This window comes from Mastomys coucha, unplaced genomic scaffold, assembly GCF_008632895.1.
Source record: "Mastomys coucha isolate ucsf_1 unplaced genomic scaffold, UCSF_Mcou_1 pScaffold5, whole genome shotgun sequence".
NCBI classification, from domain to species: Eukaryota; Metazoa; Chordata; class Mammalia; order Rodentia; family Muridae; genus Mastomys; species Mastomys coucha.
Genome location: NW_022196911.1, coordinates 91,995,766 through 92,008,067, shown reverse-complemented (window position 1 = coordinate 92,008,067; position 12,302 = coordinate 91,995,766). Strand labels below are relative to the sequence as shown.

Genomic DNA, 12,302 nt, shown 5'->3' with positions numbered 1-12,302 from the left:
AATCCGTGTAACCAAAACCAAAGCTGAAATGTGTTTGTGAGATGTATGCCCATGTATGTGTACAAACAAGACATGGGGGCTACAGAAGAGTAAAGTAGTTAAGTCACCCCATCTTTCTGGGAGGCTTAAGAGCCTAGGGTGTTAGCCCTGTGGAACCTGAGACTGTGCTCATCCCGTGAGAATTCTCCCAAGCAGACCTGAGTAGCAGCAGCACAGGCCTCATGGACCAAGGGGTCCACTCAGCGTCATGGCTGGGTAGGATTACAGCTATCAGTGGTAGCCACTGATTGATGCCCATCCCTCTGCCTCTTGTCTCACCTCTCTCTTGACTCTCTTAGTCTGCCAGTTAAGCAGAACACCATGGCATCTCATTCATGCCTGGTCAAGTTTTGGGTTGGCTAAGTCACCAGCATCATCCCCGCTCCCAGACATCCCTTCTCCCCAGCCTCAGTCTCCCTCCCTTTTTGGAAGCCAGCCCCTCCCCAGTCTCCTACCTTGGAAGGCTGCACTGCTGCCTTAGTGTTTTACTGTTGTGAACGGAAACTATGACCAAGGCTACTCTTAAGAATGATACTTAATTGGGCCTGGCTTACAGGGGAGAGGTTCAGTCCGTTATCAAGGTGGGAGCATGGCAGTGTCCAGGCAGATGTGGGCTGGAGGAGCTGAGAGTTCCACCTCTTGTTCCAAAGGCAGCTAGAAGACGTTCAGGCAGCTAGGACAAGGGTATTAAAGCCCATGCCCACAGTGACACACCTACTTCAAGGCCATACCTCCTAACAGTGCCACTCCCTAAGCCAAGCATGCATGAACCATCACAACCGCATTATTCTAATATTCTAATCCTAATGTCTACTCATTGACAGGACGAGAACTCTGCCCTGTCACAACAGCTCAGCGACTGCAAGACTGATTGCTACATTTTGCAGAAAGAGAATGAGGGACTGAAAAAACAAATCTCTGTAAGTGTGGAAGGAGGAAGAAAATTCTAAGATTTCAAAGGGAAGGGTTGAACCTGACTGTGAACCTGGCTGTTGGGGTGAGAGGGTGGGTTTAAGGCCATCCAGGGCTATAGCATGAGTCTCAAACAAAAGATCTAGAGAGAATGTCTTGTATGGATGCATCAGCTGTCAACTAACAAGCCTCTGGCTTAGGCAGGATATAGAAGATAGGATCTCCAGGAGGAGAAAATTCTGGGAGAGAGCCAGGTGGGATATTTGCCTGAGAAAGATGCATACTTGAGCACAGGTAACCAGCCATGTGGTGCAATATAGGTTAAGATAATGTGTTATCTTAAGTTATGATGTAGTCAGAGTAGAGCCTAGCTATATGGCCATGATATTTTAAATATATTGAGTCTGAGTCTTAAGAACTAGGCCTAGGGCTGGTGAGATGGCTCAGCAGGTAAGAGCACCGACTGCTCTTCTAAATGTCCTGAGTTCAAATCCCATCAGCCACATGGTGGCTCACAACCATCTGTAATGGGATCTGACTCCCTCTTCTGGAGTGTCTGAAGACAGCTACAGTGCTTACATGTAATAAATAAATCTTTAAAAAAAAAAAAAAAGAACCAGGCCTAACCTCTACAGAAAGGAGGCAGAGGTGTACAGGTTAGCTCAAAGGTATGATATTAAAGCAGGAAGTTGAATTGAAGGCTCTTTCCCAGTGACGAAATTACTCATAAGCAAAGAAAGTTTAATCCTGTTTTCTAACTTAATACAAAATCCTGGGATTTGGCTTTTTTTTGGTTTTTCCAGACAGGGTTTCTCTGAGTAGCCCTGGCTATTCTGGAACTCACTCTGTAGACCAGGCTGGCCTCGAACTCAGAAATCTTGGGAGGCCTCTGCCTCCCAAGTGCTGGGATTAAAGACGTGTGCCAACACTGCCTGGCAGGGATTTGGCTTTTCTAAGACAGCATCACAAGTATCAAAAGTAGCCCAGGCTGGCCTCAAACTTTTTATAACCTTCCTTCCAGAACCTATGGGCTGGCTGCATCTCCCCTGTATTGGCTACAGCCATTCACGGTCATGCTTCCTTTATGTGGGGTTGGCACTGAATCCAGGGAGTTTTGTGCCTGCTAGGCAAGCACTTGACCAGCTTAGATAACCTGCCGGCAAGTTTTTGTATTTTAGGATCTTTTAAAAGAGGGCCTCCCCTGTCTTGAATAACAAAGGGGCCCCTACATAGTCCAGCCTGGCCTAGAAGCAATCCTAACTCTCTGTTTCACAAATAGTAAGATTATAAGCATACCGCACTATGTTCAGTACATTATCCTCTCTGTGCTCTTCTTAGCTTGAATATTCATCTCACAAGAACAACCCTGGGGCTGAAGAGATGGCTCAGCGGTTAAGAGCTCTGACTGCTCTTCCAAAGGTCATGAGTTCAAATCCCAGCAACCACATGGTAGCTCACAACCACCTGTAATGAGATCTGACACTATCTTCTGGGGTATCTGAAGACAGCTATAGTGTACTTACATATAATAAGTAAATAAATCTGAAAAAAAAAAGGAAAAAGAAACAACCCTGGTGGGCTAGCCAGTGCTAACCATTCACTCGCCCATCCAATCTGATTTGTAAATGTCAAGCACTGAATGGTTAACTTCCAGCAGATAAGATAGTATTTATCTATCTCTAGGCCAGCATCAAAGAGGAGGGGTCTGAGCAAGCACTTTGCTACAAGACTGATTTGCATATCTACTTAAAACAATGAAGACCCCCCCCACACACACACACACATAACAATGCATTGTCTTAGCTTTTATTGTTTGGTTTTTCGAGACAGTGTTTCTCTGTGTACCCCTGGCTGTCCTGGAAGTCACTCTGTAAACCAGGCTGGCCTCCAACTCATGGAGATCCACCTGACTCTGCCTCCCAAGGACTGGGATTAAAGGCTTGTACCTCCATTAAAAGAGGCTGGCAGTACAAACCCTCAACCATTAATTTGTCACCAGTCACAAGAACCAGGAATACTAAAGTCCATGGAGTCTATCTCCTACTTCAACATGGGTTTTGGGGATCCAACTCAATTTGCCTGGCGTGGAGGCACATACCTGTCCTCAGCACTCCGCCTGGAGAGCCAGCAAGGTCTCTGGAGTAAGCCCCGGGAGAGCCAGAACGGTACAGATGCCCTGGAGATGCAAACCTACATGCAAACATGCATACATACAAACAAGCTCAGGGGTAGCCTGAGCTACCTGAGACTCTGTATCAAAGAAAATGCAATGGCAAGAGCAAACATGACTCATCAGGTAAAGGGCATTTGTCATGTAAGCCTGATGGCCTAGTTAGATCCCCCCAAACCCATATTAAAGGAGTTACTCCATGGGGTTGTTAGGATATGATGGCCACTCATGACCACACTATGGCACTTGCATGCCCAAGCCCCATCATGCCCAGAAAAAAGAACTTTAACATACAAATTCTGTTTATGGCTAAATCCAGATATACACGTAAGACTTGTTTGATCAATGCCACAGATTTCTCTGGGAATTACCCTAGGGAGCTGTCTACCTGGTTCCTATGGCTGTCCTTCAACATAAAACCTTTGCCCTTAGCTCCTGAAGGATAAGAAAAAGGCACTGCAGAGCTCCCTGGATAACAAAGACTTCTCTTCGTCTCAAGGAACTGCTGAGCCCAAGGTCCTGTCACCCCAAAGAGCTGCTAAGCCAGAAGTCTGTCACCTGAAGGGGCTACTGAGCCAGAAATCCCTTCACCTAAAGGAGCTCCTGAGCCAGAAGTCCTGTCACCTGAAAGAGCTGCTGAGCCCGAGGTCCCTTCACCTCAAGTAGCTGCTGAGCCCGAAGTTCCTTCACCTCAAGTACCTGCTGAGCCCGAGGTCCCTTCACCTCAAGTACCCGCTGAACTGGAAGTACTGTCACCTGAAGGCTCTGCTGAGCCTGAGGTCCCTTCACCTCAAGGAGCTGCTGAGCCAGAGATCCCTTCACCTCAAGGAGTTGCTGAACTGGAAGTCCTGTCACCTGAAGGCGCTGCAGAGCCCCAGGTCCCTTCACCTCAAGTAGCTGCTGAGCCGGAGGTCCCTTCACCTCACGTTCCTGCTGAGCCAAGAGGTCCCTTCACCTCACACAGCTGCTGAGCCTGAAGTCCCTTCACCTTAAGTAGCTGCTGAACTGGAAGTCCTATCACCTGAAGGCGCTGCTGAGCCCAAGGTCCCTCAAGAAGCTGCTCAGCCAGAGGTCACTTCACCTCACACAGCTGCTGAGCCTGATGTCCCTTCACCTCAAGTAGCTGCTCAGCCGGAGGTCACATCACCTCAAGTAGCTGCTGAGCCTGAAGTCCCTTCACCTCACACAGCTGAGTCTGAGGTCCCTTCACTTCAAGTACCTGCTGAGCCCAAGGTCCCTTCACCTCAAGTACCTGCTGAACTGGAAGTCCTGTCACCTGAAGGCACTGCAGAGCCCCAGGTCCCTTCACCTCAAGTACCTGCTGAGCCCCAGGTCCCTTCACCTCAAGTACCTGCTGAGCCCCAGGTCCCTTCACCTCAAGTAGCTGCTGAGCCCAAGGTCCCTTCACCTCAAGTAGCTGCTGAGCCCCAGGTCCCTTCACCTCAAGTACCTGCTGAGCCCAAGGTCCCTTCACCTCAAGTAGCTGTTGAGCACGAGGTCACTTCACCTCACACAGCTGCTGAGCCCGAGGTCACTTCACCTCACACAGCTGCTGAGCCAGAGGTCCCTTCACCTCAAGTACCTGATGAACTGGAAGTCCTGTCACCTGAAGGCGCTGCAGAGCCCCAGGTCCCTTCACCTCAAGTACCTGCTGAGCCAGAGGTCCCTTCACCTCAAGTACCTGCTGAGCCCAAGGTCCCTTCACCTCAAGTACCTGCTGAGCCCAAGGTCCCTTCACCTCACACAGTGGCTGAGCCAGAGGTCCCTTCACCTCAAGTAGCTGCAGAGCCCGAGGTCCCTTCACCTCAAGTACCTGCTGAGCCCAAGGTCCCTTCACCCCAAAGAGATGCTGAGCTGGAAGTCCTGTCACCTGAAGGAGCTGCTGAGCCAGAGGTCCCTTCACCTCAAAGAGCTGCTGAGCCCAAAGTCCCTTCACCCCAAAGAGATGCTGTGCCTGATGTCCAAAGAACTGCTAGACCATCTGTAGTCCATTATAAAAAGTCATATTTTGGTAAGGCAACTTTCCTATCATAATTAGTAGCCAGCATTAGCCACTCTGTAGGTTCTATGCTTCCCTTCTCTACACCTTTTCTTCCACCTTTTCAAACCCCTAAAACTAGAGAAAAACAGATAGGGAGGAAAGAAGGTTGGAAAGGAGGTGATGGTGGTATCCTGATTATTAAGTACATTGAGTTCTTGGCAAGTTTGATCAAGGTATCTAAGTATCAAGGTATTCTTATTTGCACATGACTAACAAATCATGACCAGGCACTGTTTATATACCATCTGAACAATCCCCAGAAAGTCACACAATCCCATAAAATATCTGCACCTGGCAAAATCATGCCTTTGCTAGAGCACGAGACAAATCATTGTCGACTGTTGAGAAACAGCCCCATAGCTCCAGATGTGGAGTTAAAGCAAGACATTCTTACAATATTTGTTTTGGGAGTTTTTGCCAAAAATCATTCAAAAACCAAAAATTCTCACAAGACTATTTGCCAGTATCCCCTTCCTTCCCTGTATGTGATGATGCATGTGTGTGTGCTAGGAAGGTTCTTAAGAGACTGAGCGATTGGGTGGTGGTGGGGAACCAGTGGAGGAGTTATGGACGTCCCCAAACCAGTCAGCTGGACTGAAGAGACATGAGTAGGGGAACTTTTCTCCTGTTGGCACAGCAATCATATTTATAAGGCATGTCCAGGTGGTTGTCTGCTTCCCACTACCCAGGCTGCCTAAGGCCACAGTGACCACTGAGCTGCCTTCCCGATTGAGCCGGGAAAAGGGCTTAGCAAGGTTCCCCTGCCTAAAAGCCATATACCATAACACCACAGTAATCCCAGTGTTCCTGCGATGAGATATGAGGCTAGCTTGGGCAAACGAGACTGCTTCAGACAAAGAAGACTAGGACCTACACCTGAGAGATTATACTGTTCTCCCTGTATGCCGTGGCCCATAAGCCAGCAGTCCAGTGCTTGTAAGACATAATACAGGTAAAGCAGCAGATTCTAACAAAAAAAGCCAAAAAGATTGTTTGGTGAGCACCCTCCAAACATGTAGCGGGGCATAGCAGCATGCACTTGTAATCCCAGCACTCAGGCAGACAATCTGCATAGTCAGAGGGAACAGTGAAGGTCACAATGTATCTACTAGGAAACAGCGGGTGTTCAGGCCTGCTGCTAGTTTTTCATGAAGTAAAATTCTTTTTTTATTCCCCTAGGTATCCAAAGAATTCGTTTTCATCCTTCCAGGGTACGACGTATTTGGTTCATGAGTGAGATTATTGCTCAGATATAAGGTCCATGAGAAATCCCCCATTCCTGTTGCAAATCATGGGAGAGATCAATTCATTTTGATAGCTACAGGGGTTAGCTGGCACAATCTGTTTGGAGCCCAGGGGCTGGGGTAGCCTGTTGAGGTGAGAAGGAAGTGGCTTTTCATCAGCTTTGCTCAGGGTCTCCACCTGATGTCAGTAGAGGAAGTGTAGCCTGCCTAGTGCCCCTTCCAGAGCTATATTGACTGGTTTGGCAATAGTAAGCCCTTTCAGTCCCAGGATGAAAGGAGGAAGCGTGCGTGCGAGAATATCCTCCTATATCTTCAGCACCTTTCATGTGTTCCTTGTGCCAGACAGAATATGGTGGGCATGATGTGATTGCATACATTGGTACTGATCTCCATCCTTTCACTAGGACCTACAAAGCTGGGAACAGCCAACGCCCCAAGATTTGTATTGTCCATTTTGTTTGAAGACCTATCCAGCAACCATGAGATGGATCTCCAGCCACAACGGTCCTGTTCTTGTCCCTGCCTAAGTGCTCTAGCCTGCAAGTCCGTGTTGGCCAGATTCTGTGTAGAACATGGTTCTACTGTAAATTATCCTTCCTTTCTGGAATTGACTGTGTAACCCAGATGGCCTGGAACTAGACAATCCTGCCGCGTCACCTTCCTGAGTAGGGGAAGCAAGCCAGTAAGTAACATCTCTCCATGGCCTCTGCATCAGCTCCTGCTTGAGTTCCAGTTCTGACTTCCTTTGATCAACAGCCGTGTGGAAGTAAGCTGAATAAACCCTTTCCTCCCCAGCTTGCTTCTTGGTCATGGTGTTAGTGCAGGAATAGAAACCCTGACTAAGACAAAATTGGTCCACATTCTGAGAGTGGTCCTGAACCACTGCTTTAGTCTGTAGGTCTCTCAGTTGCTAATTAGGAATTGTTAGGAAGGATGTAGGCTTGCAGCTTTCTCCAGAGCCTATTGAGTTTGTATGAATGTAAGAATGAGTCTTTTTATATAAATAACCTTTGATGTTATTTCTTCTCTAAGGAAATTGTTTTTGTTGGGTTTTTTTTTCCCCCAAGACCATTTCTATGTAACCCTGGCTGTCCTGGGCACTTCCTCGCTTCCTGAGTGCTGCGATTAAATTTGTGAGCCAATACAAATTGTTCAGTAAACAGTAAAAGGACTGGAGAGATGGCTCAGTGGTTAGGAGCTGTTAGCTGGCCTGTGTTTTTTGGAAGAGAAGTCAATGTTCTTAACCCCAAGTGCTAGGATTAAAGGCGTGCGCCACCACTGCCCAACCCTCATCCAATCTTATTGCTTAAATATTTTTTCAAGACAGGGTTTCTCTGTGTAGCCCTAGCTGTCCTGGAACTCATTCTGTAGACCAGGCTAGCCTCAGAACTCAGAAATCCACCTGCCTCTGCCTCCTGAGTGCTGGGATTAAAGGTGTGCGCCACCAACAGCCGGCTACATGTGATTTATTTAAAGTTACCCCTGATTCCTTTCCCATCCCCATCCTCCACACCCTTTGGGTATACTTGAGTGTGAGTGCGTGGACGTGGGAGCATCTCCCAGAACAGGGTAGCCCTCAGGGGATACTTTCCCAGAGGAGACGGCAGCAACCCTGACTTTGATCTTTCATGGTGACTTATGACCAAGCCAGCTTAACAACATTCTCCAGGGCAGCAAGGATTAAAAAGAAAAAAAGACAACACTTGTAGTGGCTAGTTTTGTGTGTCAACTTGACACAGGTTGGAGTTATCACAGAAGGGAGCTTCAGTTGGGGAAGTGCCTCCATGAGATCCAGCTGTGGGGCATTTTCTCAATTGCCCCTTGTGGGTGGTACCATCCCTGAGCTGGAGGTCTTGGGCTCTATAAGAGAGAGCAGGCTGAGCAAGCCAGGGGAAGCAAGCCAGAAAAGAACATCCCTCCATGGCCTCTGCATCAGCTCCTGCTTCCTGACCTGCTTGAGTTCCAGTCCTGACTTCCTCTGGTGATCAACAGCCATGTGGAAGTGTAAGCTCAATAAACCCTTTCCTCCCCAACTTGCTTCTTGGTCATGATGTTGTGCAGGAATAGAAACCCTGACTAAGACAACACTGTAGCATGACCCCAGCCAGTTCTGAGGAAGGTTTTTTTTTTCCAATCTGTTTTTATACCATTTTAATTACGTGCAGATAGTAAGGTCAGTTCCAGGTTGAGGGACAAACATGCAATGAGCCAGCAAGGCAAGCAGCTCTGCGATCACTCTTGTGATCACTGTTTCTAAGGGCTCATCAGGATGACCAGGATACCCCTGTCCTAGCCTTGCCTGAAGCTTGCTTTTTGTTCTAGCCTAAAATTAGATCCTGCCTGAATGTACTTCCTTGTCCTGGCCCAATGCCAAGATTCCTGCCAAGTGGCCTCAAAAGCTCTCCACAGATTTACAGCGTTCATACTCCTGACCCACTCAGTAAATTACAAGGAAAACACGGTCTTATGCTAGGCTGTGTTCATAGCTTCCCTCAGCTTCATGTGGTCTGTAGGCAGATTGGACAAGACAACTGTTTTCATGACGGAGTTAAACGAAACTGTCATTTACTAAGACACCCACAAGCCTTTTATCCTCTGAAGGACCCGATGCCCCTGGAACCCCATTCCACAGTGGAAATGTCATGGCAAATGAAAATGACTCCTTTTCCCAACGTGCCTCTGCCATCCCTGCACAATCGTTGCGACTCCCTGGACAGTTCTCAAAACTGCAGTTCCATTTTATTTTGTAGTAGTCAGCTCTTAATTAAACACTTGAGAGGAGCCGTGGAGAAGAGCATAATCCAAGAGCCCATTTTCTGGTGAATTACCCACTCTCAGCCCCTGCCGCCCTGGGGACTTCTAGGATTAGCAGCAGTAGAGCCCCTCCACTGCTGCAGAAAAAAAAAAAAAAAAAAAAAAAAAAAAAAAAAAAAAAAAAAAAAAAAAAAAAAAAAAAAAAAAAAAACAGTTGAAGTGTTAATGATCCTTTTGGCTGGATGTAGAACAAATTGTCTTTAACCACCGTCAGTTATCTCCAGCTGCTCTTACCAAGGCTCATTTCTCTTAAACCAGGAATGGGCTGTCTGCATAGCCTTGTCTGTCCTAGAGCTCACTCTGTTGAACAGGCTGGCCTCAAACTTGGAGACCTGTCTAATTCTACCTCCTAAGGCCTGGCATTAATGGCACATGCCACCACAACCAGCTGTCAATAGTTTTAATCTACACTACATTTCTCAATCCTTGCAGTTTTTCCTTAAACAGGTTTTCCTTCATTTTCTCTGTCACAGAAATCTTTCTCATTGGAATGGTCAGTAGCCTCAGCCAGGCATGGTATATACCTCAAAGTCTGAGGTAGAAGAATTGAGCTACGTCATAAGGCCTTTTCTCAGAAAACCAAGGGCTAGGTAATTGCATGCTAGAGTGTTTGTTTGTCTAGCATGTATATGACCTTGGGGTTGATCCCCAGCACCACCAACGGAAAAGAAAGGCAAGTCTAAAATCAGAAAAATTGCAGTTGGCAAACATTGACTCTGGCCTTTAGTAAGAGGGACAGCTTAACATTTTCTTTGTCCTGGTAAAAACTGGAACAAAACCTGCAAATGCAGTTCTGGGATTTGGCTTATGGTGGTTTACAGTGGCAGTAGTTTGCAATAAGTTTGGATGAGAATTTTTTTGTCCCTTGAAGGACCAGTTCCAAAACAAACCCTAGTCCACAGTGGAAATGTCATGGGCTTAGAGATGCAACATGGTACCTAGGAGAAAGAAAAAAATAATGGAGATGAAACCTTGCCTCAGTTAGCTCAGGAGCATGCCTTACTTAGCTGATCTCAAATATTCAGATATTTACGCATGTAAAACGTATAGTTTAGGTGTAAGTCCCTGCATACCTCTCATAACCCTCTTAGCTATTAAATCACGTTTTATGAATAATATTAAAAACTCACCAAAAGCGAAGAGATAAAAAAGTTGGTAAGAATGAAGGTCTCGGCCTGGCAGTGGTGGCGTATGCCTTTAATCCCAGCACTCAGGAAGTGCTGGAGTGGTGGAGGCAGAGGCAGGTGGATCTCTGAGTTTGAGGCCAGCATGGTCTACAGAGTGAGTTCCAGGACAGCCAGGGCTACACAGAGAAACCCTGTCTCGAAAAACAAAACAAAAAGGTCTCAGCCAGGTGGTAGTGCACACCTTTAATCTCAGCACTCAGGAAGCTGAGGCAGAAGGATTGCCACAGTTTGGGATAAATTGGAGCAGGCCAGCCAGAGCTATATAGCAAGACACTGTTTCAGAAACCAAAGAAGAGGGAAAGTTATATGTAAGTAGGTTGTACAATTTTAAATCCATTAGAAGGTGTACTATCGTATGTGTGTGCATGCTGGGTACCCTCTGAGATTGGAGAGGGTGTCCTGTTACAAGCTAGGTACCAAACCTGAGTCCTGTGCAAGAGGAACAAATGCTCTTCATTTTTGAGTCATCTCTCCAACCATAAATTCACTTTAAATTGATGCATTTTGTGCTGTGTTGAACACTCCAGAGGACTAAATGTTGTTTACAGCCGGTCAAAACATTTCCTGAGCACCCACAGGGTGCATGGCTACTCTCAAGCCAGGATTTAGAGAGATAGAGTCCTTGCCCTTAGAGATCCACAAAATTAATGAAGACACTCACACTCACAATGCCATTCATAAACTTCAGAGCCCAGAGAAAAGGTGTTTGAAGACAAAGAGGCCTGAAGAATCATTACATTAATGCAGGAGGATATGTGTGTGTCTATCTCGAAATGGTCTAGCTGTAACCAAAAGATTGGCTGGAATCTGCAGCCTGACCACTGGCCTGGAAGTCAGTGGCAATCCTCTTGCCTCAGTTTCCCAAAGACTAGGATTACAAGCATGACCTCCATGCCTGGCTAATACAGAGTGCCTTGCTGTATTAAAGTGGTAGGACCTTGATACAGAGTTATTCTGAGATAAAGGGAAGAGTTGGCAGTTGTGAGCTGCCTAGCACCAGTGCTGGGAAGGGAGCCTGATGCTCTGGGAGGTGCTGACCAAGTGTTGCTGTTCAGTTTTTCCAGACAGAGTCTTATAACCCTGCCTGGTCTAGCATCATGTCCTTGGACTATGAACTTGTGGCCCCATACCTTGCTTATTTCTGTATTAACTGGGGTTTGAATCCAGGGCCTTGTATATTCTGGGCAAGAGCATTGCCTCTTCTGTCAACACCAGTATGGACTAAGTAGGCCTTAAATCCACACACCATGCAGGAGGTAGCAATGTGAGCCAGGAAGCACCAACAAAGGTCAAGGGTGCTGCGTCTGTCACTGTTCCATTGCTGTGACCAGAGACCATGCATGAGGGACTTGCTTACAGTTTTCTGTGTCTAATGTCACACCAGAAGAGGGCATCAGATCTCATTATAGATGGTTGTGAGCCACGATGTAGTTGCTGGGATTTGAACTCAGGACCTTTGGTACAGCAGCCACTGCTCTTACCCGCTGAGCCATCTCGCCGGCCCCATGATTTTTTTTTTTTTTTTTGAAAGGGGGAGCTGGAACTAGCGAGATGGCTCATCAGGTAAGAGCACTGACTGCTCTTCCAAAGGTCCTGAGTTCAGATCTCAGCAACCACATGGTGGCTCACAACCACTCGCAATGAGATCTGACGCCCTCTTCTGGTGCGTCTGAAGACAGCTACAATGAATTACACCAGCTGGCAGAGGTCCTGAGTTCAATTCCCAGCAGCCACATACATGATGGCTCACGGCCATCTGTACAGCTGCAGTGTCCTCACACATAAAAGATAAATCTTTTTAAAAAGGGAGGGGCCTGGGTAGTGGTAGCACATGCCTTTAATCCCAGCACTTGGGAGGCAGAGGCAGGTGGATTTCTGAGTTGGAGGCCAGCCTG

The 12,302-nt window shown here is 47.1% G+C and overlaps 1 protein-coding gene across 1 annotated transcript; it reads left to right on the top strand.

The window, feature by feature from the left end:
- Positions 1 to 3,001: 3,001 nt before the first annotated feature.
- Positions 3,002 to 7,075, top strand: LOC116078728 (protein PELPK1-like). Its single transcript, XM_031354063.1, has 4 exons — positions 3,002 to 3,116; positions 4,119 to 5,132; positions 6,342 to 6,373; positions 6,811 to 7,075. The coding sequence occupies exons 1-4, from the start codon at positions 3,002 to 3,004 to the stop codon at positions 6,931 to 6,933; spliced, it is 1,284 nt and encodes a 427-aa protein (XP_031209923.1). The 3' UTR covers positions 6,934 to 7,075.
- The last annotated feature ends 5,227 nt before the right edge of the window (positions 7,076 to 12,302 follow it).

Excerpts from the sequence above, each read along its gene's own strand:
- LOC116078728 (XM_031354063.1), top strand. The coding sequence starts at position 3,002 with ATGGGTTTTGGGGATCCAACTCAATTTGCCTGGCGTGGAGGCACATAC. Across the intron at positions 3,117-4,118 it reads GCCCCGGGAGAGCCAGAACG|CTGCTGAACTGGAAGTCCTA; the intron begins GTACAGATGCCC and ends CACCTTAAGTAG. Across the intron at positions 5,133-6,341 it reads TTATAAAAAGTCATATTTTG|GTATCCAAAGAATTCGTTTT; the intron begins GTAAGGCAACTT and ends TTATTCCCCTAG.